At 43.1% G+C, this 24,246-nt stretch overlaps 1 protein-coding gene across 2 annotated transcripts in view; it reads right to left on the bottom strand.

Moving 5' to 3' along the window:
- Window positions 1-765: 765 nt before the first annotated feature.
- Window positions 766-24,246, bottom strand: part of LRRC1 (leucine rich repeat containing 1) — a 126,137-nt gene continuing 102,656 nt past the window's right edge. For both annotated transcript variants that reach the window (XM_029944477.1, XM_029944478.1), the window contains 5 exons: window positions 22,950-23,033; window positions 13,213-13,328; window positions 5,485-5,657; window positions 3,834-3,970; window positions 766-2,259 (listed from right to left, as the gene is read on the bottom strand). In XM_029944477.1, the coding sequence (XP_029800337.1) occupies window positions 2,101-2,259; window positions 3,834-3,970; window positions 5,485-5,657; window positions 13,213-13,328; window positions 22,950-23,033 (669 nt within the window). In that variant the 3' untranslated portion in view covers window positions 766-2,100. The remainder of the gene's footprint in view (window positions 2,260-3,833; window positions 3,971-5,484; window positions 5,658-13,212; window positions 13,329-22,949; window positions 23,034-24,246) is intronic.

Here is a 24,246-nt window from a genome sequence, read left to right as displayed (position 1 = left end):
ACCAGTTTGCTTATCTATCAGCCTATGAATTAGTGGCATCAACATCATAGGCCTAAAACAGAGTACGCCCAAATCTTAAAATGGAGAAAACAGAAAGGGTGCCCACAGATTGGGAAGCAAGGTAAAGAAACTGACTAGCCAAAACCCACTTATGTGCTATGGTACTTCCAACTCAATAGTTTTTAAAAATATACACACATATGCAAAAACTTAAAATACATATTTTAAAAACTAAATACACATATACAAACAAAATGAGGGGAGCCTGGGTGGCTCAGTTGCTTGAGTGTCTCATTCTGGATTTTGGCTCAAGTCAAGGTCTTATTCATGGCTTGTGAGTTGGGGCCCCCCATCGGGCTCTGCCATGATGGGGCAGAGACTGCTCGGGCTTCTCCGGCTCCCTCTCTCCCTGCTCTTACCCCGCTTGCAAACTCTCTCTCTCTCAAAAAATAAAAAAAAATAAAAAAAAAAAAAAAAAAGCAAAATGAACCCAGTAAGTAAATGCTTAGCAGCCATAGAAGATACTGTATTTGGTTGGCTGAGAGCAGATTTCTAGAGAGTTCAGTTGGCCGGACAACCACAACCCAAGTTATCTGCCAGAGTGGAAGGCACTTCTGGGTCTGTCCTGTGTGGCAAAGGGAGGAGCAATTAAACTCAGAATGGATCGGTAGTTTAGATATTTAATGGATGGGAGCACACTGTCAAATAACTTAGCTACTTGCCATCATATGAACATACAAGGTGATAATTAAGTTTAAAAAGTTGTATGGTTAATTCCACGCTGATTTTATTTCATGGGGAGAAAACAAAAAAGCCAACAATAATGGGATTTTCCTAGATACCACAAAGTGACTGGCGTTTTCACTTCTCTTTTATCACATTATACAAAACAAAAATCAACAGAAATGCACCAAAACTTACCCCCATACCTCTTAAATTAGTAGACTTAAAATTAAAACTTGAAGCAATATATTGTTATACTTTGATTCAAACTCTATTTACAAACAGAATTGCACTTACAAAGATAGCAACATTTCTAATATGGTTGTAGGTTATTTCGCTTTATTGTGGTTTTATCTCAGTATAAAACTTTTAAAGCTTTCTTCAATAAAAATCATACTTTCTTTTGCAGTACATAATTAATTCATTTACTCATGGGATTCCTGAACCAGCTTTCTCCTTTTGTGCTTTTCTGATTTTATTTTACAAATGGCATATACCTTCCAAATAGGTACAACCGGACACTGTACTCATCAGAAGAGACTCATTCATAAAAAGTGTAAGAAACGAAATATTAGCAGTCTAATCCTTTGGTTCATCATTCTAAAAAAAATCAACTGATAAAATTTACAAATTGGTGGTAACTCTTTTTTTGGTTGAAAACAAATCCACCAGGTAGATTACTGATTAAAAACATCCAACACTGCTTTGAAAGTACCACATTCTTAGTCTCATCTGACTGTTCAAAGACACCACTGCGTACAACTGGTTGGACACGACACAGGATACAGTAAGGCACAAGTGGATGGTAAAAGAGAAAACAAATACTTTAGGACTGTTGCGCTTTTGCTCCTGCACAAATACTAAAATACGTACCGTTTTCATGATAAAATAATGAAGAAGAAATACACATTTTTTGTTACGAAATACCTATACAAAATTTTTTTTTAAATTTACACCATCTGAGCTGCCAAAAAAGGTTTTAAAAAAGTATCAATTATTCCCCGTACATAAAACTATCTCTCATCAGTAGGTCCAAGAGGAAAATGTCCTGGCGCCTCACGGGAAGGGGGAGGACAAAAACAACCCCCTTCCTGTGCTCCCTGTCCCCAACATAAGACAACACCAAAGGCCAGATGTTTACAGTAGTGTATTCTACTTGTTATGACAGACGACTGGAAGCTGGGGGGCAGGAAGCGCGCCGGACCGCAGTAAGGCACTTCCGTGGACAGAGCAGCATCCCCGGCAGGCGGCCTGGGGGTGGCGCGCGCCTCCCCGCCTTCCAGGGAAGACAGAGGACTGCGTGAGGCTGCTCCGGAGGGCACGGGAACATCTCAACAGCAGGGGGAGACACGGGAGGTAAAACTTGCGGGTTAAGTTCTATACAGAAGTGGTCACTCGGTCAATGGTGTGGTTGACCTCATTCTTGTTTGAATCCAGTCCTTTAGCAGCATTCCGGTCATTCCGTAAATTCTCCACTGTCTTTTTCATATTCTTTAGCTCCCCGGGGTGTGGGGTGGCTCGCCTCAGAAGTGTTCTCTGCAAACAAAACAGGGCAGTGAGTGTTTTGCTTTTACGCCATTACTCTTTCTGCCTGGCAGGCGGCTTGGAGGCGGTGGCCTCCTTACCTCCGCGGAGCTTATGAGTTAGAGAGGACAGGAGGGCCCGTTTCTCGCCATATGTGTTTCTCGGCTGCTCACCAGCAAGCACTTAGCGGAACAGGAATGTGTGGTGGAGGACGTGTCTAGTCAAGACTGAAAGATCACTTTCACACTACAAGGATATTTTGTAAAATGTGAGGTTAGTGTAATATGAAAATAAAATTCCATGAACGGCAAGAAAAGAAAGTGAAGATGTTAGCGTGGGGTGTGGAGAAAGAAGAAGATAAAGGGGTAAAAAAGTTATAATCCCTGCAATGTTCTCTTACTCCACGTGGTCCTGACTTCCTTCAACCCTGGAGGCACAGAAGGGGAAGGAAAAGGAAACGAGAGGGAGAAGAGCTTCTTTTCTTATTTTGCTGCCGTGTGTGTGTGTGTGTGTGTGTGTGTGTGTGTGATTTACGTCACCTACTGGAGCTCACAATCTTCTAATAAAGGCCAGGTGCTGGAAGTGACGTGACAGGGCAGGGGCAATCCTTAACAAAAACTTATTATTTGACATGTTACATGGCTCATAAAAACAGTATCTGTATCTTTTAGATCAACTGTCCAGGAGAGTTTCAGGAGGGGCCCAAAGGTTAACACAGAACTGCCCGGGCACTACTGAGGCCGTGAAGGAGCGATGAATCATCCCCCTCCAACCAGGCAGGAGGGACCAGCCAGGAGGGGCTGTCTTTGTGCTTCATTCCTACTTCGCAGCCCACTACTGTAAGTGGATGAAATCCTGTCGGTGACAGCTGAAATAACAAAGACTACAGACAGGAATTTACAGGCCACCCTCTGCTTTGGGGGCTGCAGGTACTCCCTCGAGGCTGTGCTTATGAAAATCTCAATTAGCGCAAGGAGTTTAAGAAGCCAAAGTCAACTTGTAGTAAGGTTTCGAGAGAGGTCACCAAATCCTGGAGATGTCGGGCCGGCGGAGAGACCTGTTTCAGTGCGCATAGAGTAAGGCTAAGTAGTACTTTCAAATCCGTTCCTGATTTTTGGACGAGAACTCGCACACTAACCCAACTAAGATGGCAAGCGCTCAGCCTGGAGGTGAAGAGAAGAAGGTTACGTGAAGTAGACAGCAGCGTGGCCCCACAGAAGGCAGGCTGAGGCGCGCCAGGAGATGTGAAGGGAGGCTCGGCACAGTGTGCCTACAACGGAGCTTGGGGAGGAGCCTTCGTTCACCGACAACAACAGACACAGAAAAACTCCCCAGCAATTTGCTGGAGGCAAGAATGGAAGCTATCACAAATAAAGAAAAAGAGTATAAACTATTCGAACAAACAACAACCAAAAAACCCCCAAAGTTCCATTTGCTTTATATACATTTGGTGAATCACTACCAGAGGGACCTAGTTTTGCCTTCTAAACATTTTTTTTTTTACATGCTGAAGGCAAAGCAGAGGACACTTTGAAATTAAAAGAACTCCTTATTTTCCGGGAGGCCAACAATTTCCACCTCCATACCGTTTCACTGTCTTCTTCGTCTTTCTCATCGTCCAGGAATCGGATTGCACTGACTCTGTTCACTGCACGCTCATTCCAGGCCTCGTCGGAGACATCAGTCACCAAGCTCTCCAGGGCCCCACAGCGAGGCAGGTTCTCTGTCACGACAAAGACCCCATCAGCTGGGAAGGTGGTTCATGTGACTGGTCACTGCTATGTAGTATTTCGAAAAATTTAAAACAAAAAGAAATATGTCTGGGACAGGGTTACCCTTTCTCTTCAGTGATGCATGATTCTATCTGAGATCATACAAAAGATATGTTAAATTAAGGCCTAATATTTCATTAGAGAATGTCATCATGATTTGTAGGATCCTTTTTCACAATTCTTTTCTATATACTGACTTTAAAAACGTTCTCAGGACAGTGATATGGCTGCAAAGGTTGGACACCAGTACTTTTCCTTAGTAACACAGGGTACCTTGCTTTCCCCTTGGGGTCTTACACGCTCCTCTAACAAGGTGGGGGTTGGCAAGGTGCTTTGGGGCCTTCCACTTAGGGGACTCCTGTTCTCCCAGAGCACTCTAGGTCTCTTTTATAAAAACCAGTTCTCAGCAAAGGATTTTTAATAGCAATTTGATGTTATTGTGAATATTTTTTTAAAGCACACATAATTCACAAAACTGTAAGAATGCAGGTCCAATCCGGCCCTCACCACCGGCCGTCCCAGCCTTCCGGGAGCCGGTTGCCCTGCACCTCCATGGTGGAGATGCGCCCAGCGGCCGTGGGGTGGGGCGTTCCCCCACCTGCCGCAGGTCCGATCCAGCCTTCCCCTTTACTTAAAGGGGAAGGCGCCAGCTTCTCCTGAAAGGGCGTGCATTGAGGAGGGACAACTCCTGCTGCGCCCAATTGGGGAAGGCCGGCAGATACCTTTGACCTTTCTAGAGGCGGCCTAGTCACGCCCCACGTGGGGCGTCCTGGGCCCACTCTGATTGGTCAGTGCTCCGGATGGTGTGATTGGCTCCCACAACTGCCAGTGTTGATGGGGGGGCAGGGATTGGATCACTGTACACCTGTCATCATTTCCTGTAACGCCCCCTCCCAAAGGCATAAAAGGCCCTGCCCTGCCTTTGTTCGGGGCTCTCTCCACGTGGCCAGCAGGTTGGCTGGAGACTGTAAGCCAGAGCTTAAGCTTGTAATAAAGGCCCTTTGCTTTTGCAGGCGTGACTCGGTCTCCCTAGCAGTCTCTGGTGCTTGTTTTGGGGCGTTTTGGGGCGATTTTACAAACTTGGGCACAACAAAACAAAGGAAGAATGACTCAAAACAACAAAATGCCTTAAATGCTGTTCAGCAGTGGTATTCAGTACTAATCCTCTAAACCATCAGTTTGGATTTTAAGGGACTCTGTAAAGTTTTTAAAGAGTGTCTTTATTTTCAGCCTTGGTCACAATTCAAATCCAAAAGGCCATTTAAAGGCTTTCAGATATGAGAGGCAGGTGTGAAGGTATGTTTTCTGCAAAGGTGTAAGGGAGCCTCCTCCGAGGAGACCCCCAGTGACCTCACCCAGACTGGCCCTAGGTGCATGTGGGAGTAAGAGGTGATTTGGACAGATATCAGCTCCTGTTCCTATTGGTAGGAGCGTGTGGCCACGCGATTATTGTCTTTAAATTCACCTTGGCAAGTAGGTTCAGAAGGCAGCTGCGGAAGCAAGACACAGGTCAAGATCTTCTCTCCCGTGGCGTGGTCCGTGTCCGTCTGGAACGTGAGCAGAGGCTGGGACTGGTTGTCCGACAACCACAGAGCCTTCAGCTTCAAGGCGGTCAGGGACAAAGGCAGATGCAATAGCCTAATTTAAAACAAACGGAGACATCAGGGGCTCTGATCTTGTAATGACATCAATTCCTGTCAATACAGACAGAATAAAACCATTACAAAGAACCTCCTGGGATTGGGGTCAATGGGGAAGAAGATGTTACTTTTAAAGTAAGATCCTTGACATGTTCTTTGTGAGCAGACTTCTCAGTCGGTCACTGGGCTTCTCTTGTCTGCTATCATCTCTCTTATTAGCACCTCTGGCCACAGGGCAAAACATGAGGAAATACAGAACACATGAGTCAAGTTTTGCACTAGGAGGTTTCGATTTAAAGGGAAAAAAAAAGCCAGTGTAATTATGGAAGAACCCCAAAGTAGCAGTTTTTACTGAGTCAATGGCAACAGCCTCAGTTGAAACAGACAATTGTCTGTTTCCAGTAGTGCCTGGGAAATCAGGACGAGAGGAAGGAGATGCTTGGGATGTTGAAGAGTTTAAGTGGCAATTCAAATGAAGATTAAAAAGTTTTCCTCATGGATTGCATTTCTCCAAGGAGCTTATTTTAAGTATCCATTTCAAACGTGTCTCTTCCAGTTTCTAGACTCTCCCACTTCCCAGATCCCTATGTGATAATTAATGTCCACTTCACATTGTTTCAATTTCAAATGCGATCATTTATATTAAAGCATTTTAAAAATTGTAATGTGACACCTGAAGATTAATTTTATATTTATGTTCACACAAATGTCTGACACAATGGCTACACTCAGTTAACTCTGTTTAGCAAAGAACTGCACCAGGAATCATACATATTGTGTACTTGCCGAGTATTACTTTAGTGCAGTGGTTCTTGACCAGGGGCACCTCTGCCCCTTTGGGATATCTAGCAGTGTCTGTAGACATTTTGGGAGGTGCTTCTAGCATCCCGTGGGTAGAGGCCAGGGATATTGCTCTACGTCCCGTGATGCAGAGGACAGCCCCTACAGCAAAGAATTATCTGGCCCAAGATACTAACAGAGCTAGGGGTGAAAACCAGTGCTTTACACCTGTCTACCTACTGATGCACTATGAAACAGTCAAGCCTGTGTTAGATACCGGTATTTAAGGTTTAAAGAAGCTAAGGATGTATTTAATAAGGTATTTTTACTCTAAGGATGGCTCTATGTATTAAATTACAATCTTAGCAGGGTCTTCATAAGCTGGACAATAATGAATGGGTTGACAGCATTCTGAGAGCTACAAGACGAGGCCCATTTTCTTAAAAGAAATCCCTGGCTCATCAATACTGTAAGAAATTCTATGACTGCATATTTGCTGGGGTTCTTTCTTTTATGAAACTGCACACCTACCTCCAGCTAACACATGCGGGAGATCTACCTACACATCTTGCTGATAGATTAATGCTGCATTTTCTGACATAGATGCCATTCTGAATTAACAAGCTTATGGAAAATTACTTTGAACTCTATGTAGAGATATGAAGAGAAGCTGCACTCCAATATTATAAAACTAATCTAAGTAAAATGGAAGCACAGACTGGTTAAGTTACTTTAACAAATGAAGTGAAAAAGATCAAAAAGTACATAGAAAGTGTTAACAACGGATGCGTTATTAACAAACTTTCACAAGAACAATCTATGTGTTTCACAGGATATTTACAATCTACTAGTCATAAAGACGACAAAATAGTTTCTTTTCCTAACAATTAGTCCAGCAAAGGCTGGTCCATCCCACACGTATGTACTGGGTGCAGGGCTGAGTCAGTGGAACAGGACCTCAGAGTCACTGTATCCATGAGATCTGCCTTTGTTAAAGTATCCATGAATGGGATGCCTGGGGGGCTCAGTGGGTTGAGTGAATGGGATGCCAGGGGTGGGGGTGAGCAGGAGGGGTGGTTCTATCACATTGGGCTGCTTCAGATTCTCTGCCTCCTTCTTTCTCTGCACCCCGCTCTCAAAAATAAACATTTAAAAAGTCTCTATGTATTGTACACTATAAAACTTCACTAATAAGGGCCAACCCGGGTGAGAAAGCAATATGTACTTTTAAATCCCAGAATCCACCAAGGGCAGTGATGGACTTAAACCATGAAGGACGCCCAAGGGGATGTGAGGAAGCAGAGGCTTTACACCCCACTTCCTGTTCTGAGGTGCTGGATCTGTGAATGAGATAGAAAGTGAAATGTCTTATGCTTATACAACAAACTGTTCCTGCCTCTGGCCAAAGGCTGTCTACACATATACTCAAATGCAAGGAAATTAAAGACATGAGACCGGTATTTGCTAGGCCTGGTGACAGGAATTTTTTAAAACACTACTTTTACATAATGTGAAAGCTTAAAGTACCTCAAACTCTTTTGCATTTTACATAACAAAAGGATAATTCTTTTGAATGTCTGTTACTATTTCTTTAGGAATCTTTCAAGTTTCAGAATCTTAGGCAAGAAATCTACAGTCAGTGTCTCTAGAGTCCTTAATCATGAGAGCATTAAAAAAAATTACGATTTTTGAAACTGTCACAAAACACAAATACTCCAACATGGTCATCATACCTTTTTTTTAAAAAAGTTTTTTTGAGAGATAGAGTGTAAGTGGGAGAGGGGCAGAGAAAAAAGGGGACAGAGGACCCGAAGTTGGCTCCAGGCTCCGTGCTGACAGCAGCAAGCCCAATATGGGGCTCGAACTTACAAACTGTGAGATCATGACCTGAACAGAAGAAGCCGGATGCTCAAACAACTGAGCCACCCAGGGGCCCCTGGTCATTGTACCTTCTTAGAAGAATAGCTGGCTTTGCAGCCAAGTGCTAGAGCAAAGGTATAAATAAAAGGCTAAGCAGAGCATCAGTAATAAATCACAGCTTGTAAGGATGACAAATCATATGGTAAAAGCTAAAACACTAGACTCTACGATAACAGACCTTATAATCACATTCAAGCATGCCATGTAAGATTAGTGACTTGTCTAGAACACCTGCTTCTCTGTGAAGAATCAGGGTGCCAGCTTGAACGTGGCTGTTTCCAAGCAAGCACACACCACATGAGCTCGGTGGCAAGTGTCCCACGGAGGGGTGTTCCAGAGTGTCAAAGACAAAACAGAAAAAAAGGGGGGGCGCCCAGGTGGCTTAGTCAGTTGAGCGTCCGACTTTGGCTCAAGTCATGATCTCACGGTTCATGAGTTCAAGTCCCACGTCGGGCTCCATGCTGATAGCTCAGAGCCTGGAGCCTGCTTTGGATTCTGTGTCTCCCTCTCTCTCTCTCTGCCCCTCCCCTGCTCATGCTCTGTCTCTGTCTCTCTAAAATAAATAAATGTTAAAAAAAAATGTTTAAACAATTAAAAAAAATCTCTATTCCCTGCCTGGTCTGTACACAGAGATGGTGCTAGCTGGGCTGACCCTCTCACTGATTCACTGCTGCCTGGAGCAGCAAGGATATATATATACATACACACACTCCTGTGTGTCTCCTGTGTGGGGTGTGTGTGTGTGTGTGTGTGTGTGTGTGTGTTCCTGCTTTCCAGAGGAGTTAATAATACATTTTTGGTTTATTCTGGTACCTTCTGTACACTGCAGAATCAACACAAGAAGCCACTGCCCTATTTGTACACATCTCAGTGTTTTATTTAGGACCACATACCCCCAAAATAAAAAGCCTGCAGTTACTATTTACATCAATGGTACAAGGACTAAAGCAAATGAATAACCACACCATGAGCCAAGCCTCTCACTTCCAGTTAAATCCATGACCAATCAACCTGAAGTGACCTTCCCCATCTCTGCACTACTGCAGTGACTGCAATGTCAAGTTCATTTAACAACTGGACATGGCTAGACTAATGTAATGTAATGTAATGTAAGGTAATGTAATGTAATGTAATGTAGACTTAACCTATATAGCTGCATACATCTTACAACTGAATGCTTCATCTTTTACCTCCTACTGGAATTTTTAGTTTCAAGCAGAGTTTCCAAAAAATGTTTAAAGACATAAAGCGATAACATAATCAGTAGGAAAATATAACCAAAATATCTAAAGGGAAAGCCTCCTGTAACATCAAGCCTCCACCCTCCTCTAGGGGAACTAGTATTAATGTTTTGGTGTACTGCACAAATAAGTTGTCTTAAAAACAAAAATGAGAGCGCCAGTATGTCCAACAGTTGTTCCTTTTACTCAGTACCATGGGCCTCCTGTATCACTACACAGACCATCTCATCCTTTGACTGCTTAGTACTCCATGGTATAGCTACACTGCTGTTATGCTTTGTCTTCCCACCTCTACTGAGCTGTAAGTGCCATGAACACGGTGTAACTTGCAGGTGTACCTGGGATGATCGGATGCACTCATATATTCCCCAGGACTTACCATAGTAGGGTTAATTAACAGCTCCTTCCAGTCACATAACTACCACTTTTTGTCCGTGTAAATGTGCGTGTGTGTGTGTGACAAGAACATTTAAGATCTACTCTCTTAGCAACTTTCAAGGGTATAATACAGTATTGTTAAATGCAGTCCCCATGACAGACATTAGATCCCCAGAAACTATTCATCTTATAACTGGGAATTGGTACCCACAAATCAATGCCTCCCACTCTCCCCGAGTCTCTGGTGACCGCCATGCTACTCTCTAGGAGTTTGACTGTTTTTAGATTTCACATGTGAGATCATATAGTATTTGTCTTTCTCTGACTTATTTCACTTAGTATAATGCCCTCAAGGACCATCCATATTGTCATAAGTAGCATGATTTCCTTCTCTCTCACTTCTTTATCCATTCATCTGCTGGTTTCCATCTTGGATACTGTGACTCATGCTGCAGGGTACATTGGGGTGCAGATATTTCTTCAATAACCCGTTTTCATTTCCCTTGGACATATACCAGAAGTGGGACTGCTAGATCATAAGATAGTTCCTCTACGTTTTGAGGCACCTCCATGCCATTTTCCCTAGTGGCTGCACCAATCTGCATTCCCATCAATGGTGCACAAGGGTTCCCCTGTCTCCAAGTCCTTACCAAGACCTGTTACATCTTGTCTTTTTGATAACAGCCATTCTAACAACTGTGAGGTATTATGTTTTAGTATTTTTAAATGTTTTTAATGTTTATTTATTTTGAGAGAGAGAGAAAGACAGAGCATGAATGGGGAAGGGGTGAGAGAGAGACTGGGAAACAGAGTCCAAAGCAAACTCTAGTATTGGAGTAAGGCTTGAACCTATGCATCGTGAGATAACAACCTGAGCCGAAGTTGGACGCTTAACTGACTGAGCCACCCAGGCTCCCTGTTTTAGTATGTTTAAATTAAATTTTTAGACTATAAAATTCAAAGGTACAAACTAGTCCCCCATTGACCTCCATTATTCCTAGTATTTGGTACTATTCTTCATCAGAGATCCTCAAAATACCAGAGATATTGTGTGGTTGGTGGATCTTCCTGTGGGAAAGAGTAAGAATTAAGGAAATATGTATTCTGTGCGCATGGGTAGCTGATGACAAAAGACATCTCTTTTACTGTACCACAAGATTGGACACTTAGTTTCCCAGTGGCATTTTATAGTTATCCTATCAAACTTATCAAAGAAAGTTTGTGGAAACTAACATGTAGCCTCTCTGTGCCATTTTCTATTTTTATATGATTGAGAGAAGAGGCAAAAACTTCTGTCGTATGTGGCATGAGGTCCCATGGTGTGACATTTCTGTAAGCTAAAAAGCTGACCTCGTAGCCTTTTTTTTTTTTTTTAGTTTCTATACTAACACTTTAAATACGTAGCAATTAAACATTTTAATAGGTTTAAAATTTGGTTATGAATCCATATATACATGGACTAAATGACACACTTCACTGACTCAGCTGACAGCAATGTGAGTGCACTTTTTAATGGGGTTTTCCCCACCCCAGCCCAAGCATAATAAAGGTTTAACTTTCCCTTCTGAGAACTAGAGAATGGAGCCTTCACTCCTGTGAAAAGCAGTTTTTAGACATCAGAGCCGTCGGTCTGCTCCATAATTAGCGATGCAAATTCATGCTGGCCAGTCAGACAAGAATCCGGGAAGGCTTGGAGTCACGGAAGTTCCCGCTCTCGGAGGCCGGGAAGAACCACTCTTCTCAAGCGCTGTGCTGCGCGTGAGGCTCAGTCCAGCAGAAAGTCAACATTCAGTGCAAATTAATCCTGAGTCTCCAGTAACCAGTCAGTAGTCTTAAGAATCTATCAAATGTCCTGAAAGCCTTAACTTGTAAACGATGAGCATTCCCTCAGGCCTGCTGGGTCCTGTAATTTATTAGCACCATTATCTACAATCCATTAGCCAGAATGAAAAATGGTGGCTTATGCCCGACCCAAGTGACTAGCTAATCAGCACTTAGCACACAAGCCCCCCCAACACTCTTCAGACTGCTGCTATCTGTCATTTAAAATCAGTAATCATTTTCCCCTGGTTGAGCACTTTTTCTCCTATCTAAGTGTGTAATACTCAAAAGCATTTTTTAAATTCCTTTGGCGATGAAGCCTGTGACACAAGGCATTTCAAGGTGGCCTACTGTTCACTCTACAAAACTAACATTTTTAACATTTTCATTTGTGCGACAAGAATTTACCAGGCTTTTATAAGAAGCACCAGGCACTGTGCAGGAATAAGTGACAGAAGGACACAGGTGCCACATCTACACGTCAGCCACCCTTCGGTTTGGATGGTCACACACACACATTTATCACACAGCGCTGAGTGCTCTGTTAGGGGCAATTAAAAAAGCAGGCTCCAAGAGAAGAAGGCTCCCTGACGAAAATGAAAGCATGAGCGATGAGGGATGAAAGTGGGAGCCGGAGAAGGGGCCGCGGCTAGAAAGTGCAGCTGGTCTAGGCTCAGGGGAAAGAAAGCACATGTGCCATCCGAAGTGACAAGACTAGTTCAGCCTGACCGAATCAAATCTGTATTTTCAAAGGTGAAGAGAAGGCATATTCTGGAAACCAGTGAGCAGTCCACCGTGATGACCCCTGACCCCAGAACTTGAGAAATGAGCTGCTGTAACCTTGGGGACACTCGACAGGTGGCTCTTCACTTTATCACAGACAACGGATCACATGGTGATTCTGACTTTAGCTGTGTTATCCTTTGGCCAAAATAGCATACCCAGATATAATTTTATTTCCAATTTCAGGGGGTTCAGAATCACTGGCCATGCACATCAAGATCCCTGGTTCAAATCTCGTTCAAACTCATGCAAGCTCATTCTTCGGGTGAGCGAACTCAGAGGCTCACAACGACTTAGGAGAAGCTGGCTGGACGGGCGGAAGTAAAAGCGCAGTGTCCCAGGTCTCAGGCCGTGCTCTCTCCCTCCCACCGCGGAGCTGCTGCTGTTCTGGGGAGCATTTCCACAGAAGAGTCCACTGTGGCTTCGAAGTGCCCCGCACTCAGGCTGTCCCTAACCTCTTCGACACCATCCAGACCCATCAGCCCTGCTCTCAGACTAACAACTTCCTGGGGCCTGGGTCATTCAAGTAATCTAGAAGACTATTCTAGAAGAGCAAAGGCAGGATGGCAAAGGTTGGGGTGGATGAATTTGGTCCTTTTTCTCAAAAGAGGCAAACCAGGTCATGCTTACCTGTTCCCTGCCACGTCCAGGACATGGAGCTCGGTGGCCTGTGACACCTCTGCAGGTATCCGAGTCAGTCTGTTGTCACGGACACAGAACACGGTGAGGCTGCAGCACCCGCCAATCTACAATGAGAAGGAAAATACAGCTTTTTTTCCAGGTTTGTTCAGAGGATGGTGGTTGGAGTGGAGGATTTGGGTTATCAAATGGCATGAAAAGGATGCATAAAATGATACCACATGATTTTAAGTTTCGCTGATGACCAACTATGATTAATTTAAGTCAAAGTACTAAGTAGTCCAGTAAGTTCGTGAAAATCTCTGCAATACACGAAACTCACATATTCTATATTAAATCAAGAAAACAAACAGGATGGTTCAAAACTTCCACTCTGAAAAGCAAGTCATTTTCCACTGCCATCTAATGCAACCGTATCTGTTGGATACGTTAACTAAGCTACACAGGTTATTCATTCAGACGATTATTATTCAGTAATATGGGAGATTAAGAATTCTAAGTTTCAAAAATAAGGCCCAGGATGATCCATATACATCCCTTTGAAGAGCTGCCCGTATATTAAATCCAGGGTTCCCAGTGTTCCAGTTCATTTAGAAAGAAAGAAAGAGAGAGAGAGAGAAAGAGACAGGAAGGAAGGGAAGGAGGGAAAAAAAAAAGACATCTGACAGATGATACAGTACATTGATTTCCACCATACATCTTTTCATAGCTTTCAGTTATTCACAACTTAACTTGGTAAATTCACTATTCATTCTCCTTTGACAAATGCAAAATCAACATTATTTTAGCAAAAATTGAATTTCGTAAATACATACATTAATCTGGTAAATTTAATGTGGGTAGAAGCATATCACTATCTGCATCTGCATCAAATTTGATTATTATTTATTTTTAAAGTAATTGAGCTTTGCATGAATCTGGTCTTCAAAAAAGAACACAAACACAAAAGAATTCAATCATTCTCTTGAACAAATTGGCTCTGGTTTCTATGGTCGGGAAAGCGGGACCAAGGGGGTGGAAACAACTCGATCTCAGACACAACACTCTGCAGGGCTCTGTACAGAACTACATTCTCCCTGTTCTCACTACACTGACCCAGGGCGACTGCAAGAAAAGGCTCATGAAGGAACCTATTGATGTCTCTTGAGCACATGGAAAAATACTCCACAGCCTCTCACTTAAAGAGGGCAAGAGACTTGCTTCATTGATATCTGAACACATCTTATGCCCTCTTCTATAGATATATGTGTATGTATCTTAAAGAGAAGGATGCATATTTATGAAACTGCTACATAATTATCTTCTAGAACAATCTTACCATGGCTTTCCTTAGGAATTAAAATTTTGAGATAATATATTTAACCACAGTATTTAACTCTACTGGATATAAAAGAAAAATAAGCATAAGGAAATGTGGACATCTGTCTAAAATGGAAAACACCCAGATACGTAGAAAGACTTTGTTTGTCCCCATTATTTCTCAGTATTCACATTTCCCGTCCCAGAAAAATTGGTGCTTTCACTGTCCTCTAATATACATCAGTTAAGCGTCTGACTCATGATTTCAGCTCAGGTCATGATCTCATGGTTTGTGGGATCGAAGCCTGTGTAGGGCTCTGTGCTGACAAGTGCAGAGTCCGAATGGGATTCTCTCTCTCCTTCTCTCTCTGCCCTTCCCATACTTGCTCTCTCTCTCTCTCTCTCTAGCATCCCCTGCTTGTGTTCTCTCAGACTTTCTCTGTCTCAAAATAAATAATTTTAAAAAAGAATAAAAATAAAATAAAATCCATCATTTGGGTCCCTCTGTTTTCTTATAGAAATGCTCTTCTTTTTTCTGTCCCTCTAAATCTTGTCAATCACCCCAAATTGGCTAAACATCCTCTATGTTATCATGTCTTCCCAAAACCCACTGGTCCACACCGATACACTGCTCTCTGCATTTCTTTCATAATTATGGTCTATACCAACCCTCTGACAGGTTGTTTCACCGAGCTGTTTAATTTGTGCGTGTGCATATAATCAGGGTGCTTGGCAAGTACAGTACCCATCCTATCTACCTACCAACTTTTCTCATTTAGACATGTTTATACACTTAATGTGTATTTATTTACTAACTAGTGAAAGGCTGCTACTTAAAGTTAATATCTGCTTCTATGTATAATGAAAGCCACTAAACTCTTCTTTTTTCTATTAAGAATCACCAGCGTGTCCTCGCTTAGCTTTTATAAATATAGAGCCCCCGTATCATGTCCTAAAAGAGGTGTGCAACAGGATCTTTGAAGGGCTTGGCATTTCTCCCTCCTTTGAGGAGGGGAGACATCAGTTTTACGCAGATCCCCAGGAATACCATGGAAGGGATGTGAGGACTGACATGATTAGATTCTCTCTGATAAACTGAGATGCGCCCAAGCCCCTGAAGGAAGGGAGCCCCCCACGGCCCTGCTCCATGTGGAGGGGTATCTGCCCTGGGGTCAGTGGTGGGCCTGTGTGACATGTGGGGGTCTTCTAGGTCAGCACATGGCTGAGGCTGGACACCCCTCAGCCTTACGATCCAGGCCTGGCTTTGAAGACCTAAAATTCATCCATGCTGCAGGGAGGCAAAGCAGATATTATCAGTTACTCACATGCACAGCCCTCACAATGGTGAAACAAACTATTAGAAAGGTGAACAGAACCAAGACCGCATCCTAATTTGGGATGCTTGGTCATGAAGCTGTCCACTGCTTCCAGCCACCTATAGACTCTCTGTTCGGGGGCTCTGATACTATACCATGTGAACATTCTCAGTCTGTACCATGCACATATACTGTAATTACAAAAATTAAGTAAGTAATTGAAATGAGTCAGAGAGGGCTCTAATTGTGTTAGAGCAACAAAAGTTCTGGACAAGTAAACACTCCTTAAGTATTTGGGGGGAAATCATGTCAACTCCCACTGGAGTGTGGGAGCTGTCTCCTGTGCTTTTAGTCTCATTTATTTTTGCTTTTTCCTTTCCCATTCCAATCTTATGCCCATTTGAGACCTCAAGGGGTGGAAAGCAGTTGTATTCAAGAGCCTCCTAGGCACTCTGGGTTGTCACAGTGGGCAGAGTGACCTCCTGATCTCCACTGTCTAAGGTTTTCGGAAAACAATGCCAACAAAGAGCGAGTGTTACTGCAGAGTCTGCTGGGGCAGATAACCCTTGGAGCACATGCTGTCCCAGGCGAGCAGGCACACAGAGACCCCTTTCCATATCGGCCAGGAAGGCATGGCACAGACCTTTGACTTTTCGAAAAGATTATTAAGCAGTAAAAACCATAACTCAAAAGGCACAGTTCTTTATAGACCTCAGGGAGGGACGTGGTGCAATGGAGTGGATGCTTTGAGATCACACACACCTGGGCGGGAATCTAGCCTCCATCATGTGTTCTGTGGGTGTGAATAGGCTACTCTAACCAAAAGTAACAATCAGGACTAAATTGAATTGAACCACAAATACAATTTAGCACCTATCATAGAATCTGGCCTAGTAAATGTGGCTGGCAAATAAATGTGAGTCTGATGGTCTTTTCAAGAAGCAAAAGCCCCAGATCCAAAGAAGGAGCACAGAAGACACCGATATACTAAGTTGCTGGCAGCATACCGAGTTGTGGAGCTCTCTCCAGAACACGCCGGAATTGAAAACTGTCTCCCCAACCATGCACCAGGGCAACGAGACGTCACTGTGATAAATCCAGTGCGACTGTAATGCCAGGGAATCACTGACATGAGCTTGGTACTGCATTATACATATTGTCCCTGTGTGTTTCTGCTTTCTCTCTTGGGCTCAGGAGGCAGGTTTACAGGGTCCTTAGTGGTCATCGGGATGAAATGCCTGTGTCACTGAGAAATTCTGGGAAGCAGGGTTACTGTTTAAATAACTTATTACCAGTTACGTAGGAAGCTGGTTATTTTTAAACTTCCTCAAACCACATAATAGTACCTTCCCAGAACACAAGGGGTTGGACTCGGAGAACTATGAATGTAGCTGAGAACCTCCGTTCGGCTGTTTTGTGTCTCTTAATTGCAGATATTTTCCTCCCCTGTTCGGATCTGATGGACTCCGTCTCAAGGAGATGGGGCCAGCACATCACTGAGCACCCCCTTAGCCAGGTCGGCCTTCACTACGTGCTAACTGTCTACAGGGGACCTTACTCCAGAGAAGACAATCACATTTAGTGATTCAGAGTGAAAGCTCAGTCAGTCATCCTTTGTTTACCTATACTCCACTTTCTGAATGCCTGCCCTAAGTGTGAAGAAACTTTCATTTTCCTTCAGTATCTGCCTTTTAATATTCTGTGTAACAGAATGGAACCCCCCATTTCATGGCAAAAAGGAAAATGTACAATAAGCAAAATCTGGTCAAAATATAATTTGAGCTGTAATAATATGCGTAATTTAGAAACCAAACACTGTTTTTGTCTCCCATCATCATCGTGGCGTATTATTTGAATGTTCATATTTCATAAATATTTTGGAAATCATGTGGCTTTGGGACTTCCTGAATTACTGGGCCTGTGACATCAAAATATCCACTAATGGCTATGGCATTCTTCTTTTCTAATTATAAAACAGTAAGTTACATTGACTGGAAAATAAAAACACACCCACAAAAGCATAATGAAAAAAAAAAAACCTCAGACCAAATCCTACCACAAAGGGATAATCAGTATTAACATTCTGAAGTACAGTCTTTTCGTATCATTGCAATACACTTGATTATGTATATATGCTTCAACACAATTAGGACAATGCTAGATATTCAGCACCTCTGTTTACACATGACATCAAGAACATCTTCCCACGTCATTATGCTTCTAAAAGGATTTTTACTGATCCCGTAAGTATTTCGCTCTACAGCTGTCTCACAGATCCCTGTGCAGAGCTCCCAGAGTACACGTGGCCAGTTGGTTCTGCCATTTCTTCCCTGTGTAATCATGGGCGAGCTCCTTACACTGAGTCTCAGTTTCACAATCTCTTGGATGTGGAAAACGATTTAGCCACACCTCACAGAACTGCTGTGAAAATCAGACAAGCATACACAGGAAAGCGCTCAACACAGCTCCTGGTGCAGGTTGGCTGCCCCTGTGCCTGAAGGGGAGCCTGAAACCTTGTAGCTGCTCCTCTACGTATGTGAGAAATCTTCTTGGGCATGATTGTAATGCATGTCCACAATTGTTTTCTTAGGACAAACCCCTAGAAGTGGCATTCCAGGATCAAAGGGTATGAACACTTTCAAAAGTCTTAATATTACTTTACTCCCTTCCAGAGAAGCTGCAATAAATTATTCTTCCATGACAATATGCATTTTCCCATGCCCTCACCAACATTTGGTATCCTTATTATTCTTTTTAATCTTAAATTTGACAGGTCAAAAAGCTTCCATTCACATTTCTGTGAATACTTATGGGGCTAAACATTTTTTCACATGCAAAGCCATTTCTATTTTTAGTTTTCTGAATCACTTTGTTTCTTGTGATCAGTTCTTGGCCTTTATTTTTGTCCACATTTTTCTAGCGGGACTATCTTTTTTTATCAATGATCTGTAATGACTTCAAGCAGAATAACAGGAGACCTCCCTGGGCTGTGATGTTGTAAATGTCCTCTGGCCCCCAGGCTGACTTGACTTTCTCAATGATCAGAAATCTAACTTTCATGCAGACACATCAATCACCTGTTTCTTTAACAACCTATTTCCTCTTTCAAATTTAGGAATGCCTTCTCCATTTTGATATCCAACAGCCAACTATATTTTATTCTAGTATTTTTAGGTTTAATCTCATCTCTCTTATTTATCAATAATCAATTTCATAATATGATGGAAGCTTACATTAAATTGTAATAAGAAGACAGAAAGTTATCCACAAAACGAACTGTCACCAAGATACTTGCAAAAATCACAACAATTTTTATGGGTAATTAATGTTCAGAGATTGCCTCATTTTAGAAAAGGAAAAAAAAAGCTCTGATGAATGATCTTCCAATCCTATCTCAGCTCATGTGACTATAGACATGTGATGGAGTCAAGATCACTTCCATTTTGACCTAAGGGAGACAAAAGACTAAGCTTGGACACACGCTTGGTTCCTTCTGGCCAGAAACTCTTAGCTGGCACAGGTTGTCTGAAGGTACGATTTGGCTGCAGAATGTTCTGAAGTTGCCTGCTCTCTTTCATCATACCCATGATTACACATACACCAAGTCCCTGTCTGTCCACACATCATATAACACAGGCTCTTCTCCTCAATTCTTCCCTCCACCAAAAACATAAGCTTTTTAGGGAGACTTCTTTTCCCAGAAGCATTCATACTTATACGACAGGATGAGAAATTAAAGACACAAAGAAGTCGCTGGAAAAATCAGAAGCATGCCACATGATGCAAATAAAGCACATCTAGCCTTTCCATTAGAGAGATCACTGTGCCAACAAACCAAAATTTAGTGAAGACAGATGAGCTGCCATGTTCCATCTTCCAGATTTTCTGAGTAACTTAAAATGTAATTCACAGAAAAGCATTCTTTTGAGAGAGAATAGTTTGAGCAATTCTGACAAACACAGAACAAAATAAGGTTCCAGGCCATGCAGTCATTAAAAAAAAAAACTGAGTTTAGAGGAAAATGTACAACATTTTACAATGAGGAACACACACAGCAGTCGATTTGAATCTTCATGCATTTACAAAGCAGAATGGAAGTTAGAGATGTAACTGGTCTGAACGATACTTACAAGATAACAAGTTTACCCGACTTTTCTAAATTTCCAAGCAGCTAACAATTAAGAAAATAAGAGACATTCATTGATTTGCAAATGTTTACTACAAATAACACCACAAAACACAAACAGAATCAATTATTGAGACCCACACAGTACAAACATTTTCCCCTTGTTTGGGAAAAAGCAAATACAAATAAATGCTGCAAATGACTAAGGAGCTGTGCTGCATAAAACTGACGATATGTAATAATATCAAATTAAAGAAAGACAAAAAAAAAGGAAGAACCACACGCACACCAGACCAACAGCAATTAAAACAATCGTGGATTTTCGGCATATACATTGAATTGGTCAGCATTTCAGTTTTGATAGGTCACGCATGCAACCTCACTGTTCAAGAGGAAGGAGTCACGTTTTGAAAGGGAAGACGCCAATCAGGCAAGTATAGCATATGATCAAATGGAATCAAGCTTGGAGGCAGAGCAAGGACACATGGCCCACCTCCTGTCCCCCACCCAGTTACACACACACACACGGTCACAGGACCTTCCACACTTACTGCACAGAGACTAATGGCAAAGTGGTGCTGCCCAGACCAAAGTGATATATTTTGGGGTCAGGAGGACCTCAGTGGTCTGGCTGCTCGGCCTCAGTGCTCAACAGCAAACACTCAGCCATTTCTCCTGGGTCACCAAACTGTAACCCGCAGCAGAATTAGGGACACATGCTCAGGGCATCTTCCTACTCTGGGGTGAGTTTGCATGAGTAGTCACTAGTGAAGGTGTGCCAGCAAAGAGCCGACTCTTCTGTAAACATTCTTGGCTTTATCTCACAGCTGAAGGAAGGGGCACAGACTTTAATCCTTTATAAACTCTATGTGTCAGAAAGCCAACCACAATTGCATAGAGAATGGATACCACGTGACAGCTAAGAAAATGCTTTGAGGCCGGGACTATTTTCACACCACGTTCACTCTCCACATTGTGAAAATCTGTTCTGAAAAACTTACACAGACACATGACAGGTGGTAGGCATAACCCTCTGAACCCTGAGGGCAAGTTTCACTCTGAGAATGTAAAGAGGACGGATGCCGAAATGATGGCAATTATTTTACAAATAAAATGTTAATGGTTTGTATAGAATGGTCCTTCTAAAGAGAATCAGAGGAGAGGGATGGGGAAGACAGGCTGGATGGGGAAGCTTACTAAAGATGGCCATTCAACCTGCAAGCATTCTCTTTGGCACTAACCTAGAAAGTGTTTCTAAAATCTATTAATTTTCTAACATATCCCCACTAAAGATGGTTTGCCCTCTCTCTCCTGACTCCAGGGCACACTGATGAGTAGGCTGGACTGAATCTGCACCTAACCTGAGTGGTCATGCTCTCTTGGCCTGTGCAAAAGCAGGCGGCTCGCTGTCAGGACACATCTCTCACGTCCGTTCTACCAACTCCTAGCTCTGTGAGGCCTGCTACGGAAAACGTTTCCCTGGGCTCAGTTTCCTCTCTGTAAAGTGAGGAAATTTCCCTCACGGCCTCACCTGTTGTGAAGATCCAGTGAGTCAATCAAATGACAGCTCTGGGTACACAGCGTGGCATTGAAAAAGCAAGTATTAAATCCTTCCTACTTCTCTTGCCCGTATCTATGTATCTGGTCTATTGCTCATTCAACAAGAGTAAAATCAATATTCAGAATATTAGCTCTGTGTTGTGGTTTATCACTATGAGGAGGGAACCAAATGTTCTCATTAGCAGGATCTCTAACTTGTGGGTCAGTTTAGCAGAGATATAGTTAAATCTTTCCACAGGGAACAGTTTCACTGAAGTGCCAGTGCTCAGAGTAAGGGTGGGTCAGAATATGGCCACATTTATAACAAATACCCGCCATGCTTCCCCTTAGGAACGCTTGCTGTCTTGTCCAGGCAGAAGGCTGGGACAATGAGGCACAGTGTAGAGATGAGGAAAGAGAAACCACCCCAACCCTGGGGAAATAAGAACCCCCCAGGTTCTGGCTGGTGGGATGGCAGGTTTAAAATCATCCCAAGGAGATAGAGGACAGGGTCAAGACAGAAACGGGAATGACACTGTGCCTGGTCAGGGATTATATCACAGGATACCACACTCTGTCACATGATCCTAGCAAAAGGGGAGGGACCCACCAACATTGTGGGGCAGAAATGAGGTTTCAGGCTAACAGCTAACAACAACAACAAAAAAATCAACCTCAATACTACCCATCTCCATGTTATCCTAGTTCCAAACAGAAGGTCAGCTTTCTTGTTAAACATCAGACTAGATGCCTCCCTATTGCATCTGCTCTGAATTTCCTTTTTGTTCTCCGCATTTCTACCTCCTTTCCAGAATTTACATGCCTCTGAGTCCACACAACTACTCCCCACAATAGATGGTGATGGTCTCTTCTCCTGGTTGGACCATGGGCACAAGAAAAAAAAGAAAAAAAAAACCACCTAAGAATCTGGCTATAGCTTCCCATTCATCTCCCTCCATGTGAATGCCTTTGTGAAGACTTCATTCACTCTCACCAGGACATGAACACTGCCCAGTATCAATCTCTGCCCAGGAAAAAGGCTGCATCAAGATCCACTTTTATAATTCTAATGTCTTAGGAAGTGGCTTGATTTCACTTTAAACTCACCCCCAACATCACCTACTTCCTTCTCTGCTAAACTCCCAAATGGTGTCACTGTTCCCTAGATGTCAAGTCAGAAACATCAAACTCTCCCTTTTCTCCCATTTAAAATCCTATCAGCTCACCTGTCTCACCAATGCTCAGGGTCATTTGGGCCCATCCACTCTCTTTAATGTTACTGAAGATTGTTCTTTGATACAATGCCTCTGACCATCTCTGTGCCCACAAATGAGAGTATGTAACATTTAAAAAGCACATTAAGTCTTTCAAAACATCTGATATTTCTGATGCCACATATGCTATTATTTCTTTATACTTATTATTGTGTTTTTTTTTTAAGCACATACCTCTTTTGGTAAAGACACTAATTTATTTCTGTCTGCATTCAAGTTGCTCAGCTTCTTAAGTTTTCCAATGCTCTTAGGTAAGGTCTGTTAAAATAACATTTTAATTATTAATTTAATACATTTTCAAAGACATAGCTCTCATTAAAACAGATATTCTCAAGGACTTAAAGAATATAATCTCATCCAGCAAGAGATAATAATTCTTCCTGAATATCGGATACATTAAAGCTCACTTTGAAGACATAGAATGAAATATTTTGCATTTTTGTTAAAAGTATGTTTCAATGAAATGAAGTCAAAGGCACAGACCTGGGAACAGAGAAACTCCTAGTAAGGATGCTCTTCAGCGTTAAGAAAGAATCTGCACCTCAAGATTCATCCCTTTGCCATTTGTACCTTCAGGAACCACACTGGGAGAATGGCTTGGATGACCGGAAGCCAGATGGCTGGGGGAAATCAGAACCCTGAGCACGGGTGCCGTGAGTGGCATGGGGACAGGAGAAAGGTGAACAGGGCTGGGGGGTGGGGGGTATGGTACGCAGAGCACTATAGGAACCAGGCAGGGCCCTGATGGAGCGGGGGGCTTCAACACTCTGATGGAAGCCAGGGCTGAGTACTGTTTTTGTAAGTGTTATGATTACTATTCGTAAGCCTGAAACCACAAACGAGGATGGGAAGATTAGGTCACTTCCACTACGACCGCCAGAGGAGGCTGGCCGGGGAGAGATGCGGTCCCCAGCTCTGGTTCCTACCCTCTCATGCTGTGTTCTGCTGCTCTTTCCACCTCTAGAGCACTTTTTACAAAGAAAGGAGAAGAGAAGAGGAAAAGGAAGAAGGGAGAGCAGGGTAGGAATTACAGGGACAAAATCAAAGAGAAAGGCAGGAAAGTAAGCTGGAGAAAAACTGCTACAAGACAAGGAAAAGAGGAGGGAAAGAGGAGGATGAAAAGTAAAGGAAGGCCTGACGGAAAGCAGAGGCGGCAGCAGGAAGTGAGGAGCAAGTGAGGTCCGCAGCCCTCAGCTAACCTGCCCCTGGTGCATGGTGTCCGCCACAGCTCGGCCCTTGGGGGGAAGGGGAAGCCGGCCCAAGGGAGGGGCACTTGAAGCCACCTCCATCCCCAATTTCTAGGGTGGGGTAAGGTCACAGATCCACGCCCAGCCCTCCAGAGCACTTACACCCCCCTCATCCCGGTCAACCACCGTTTCCTCCCTCTCTCCCTCTCTCCCTCTCTCTCTCTTTCCGATTGCTCAAAGAACCCTGAGAGAACGTTTGCTCTGGCGGTCCTCGGACACCATGG

This window comes from Suricata suricatta, chromosome 7 (assembly GCF_006229205.1).
Source record: "Suricata suricatta isolate VVHF042 chromosome 7, meerkat_22Aug2017_6uvM2_HiC, whole genome shotgun sequence".
Classification (NCBI taxonomy): domain Eukaryota; kingdom Metazoa; phylum Chordata; class Mammalia; order Carnivora; family Herpestidae; genus Suricata; species Suricata suricatta.
Note: the sequence above shows the minus strand (reverse complement) of the source record. Positions and strands in the feature narration are given on the sequence as shown.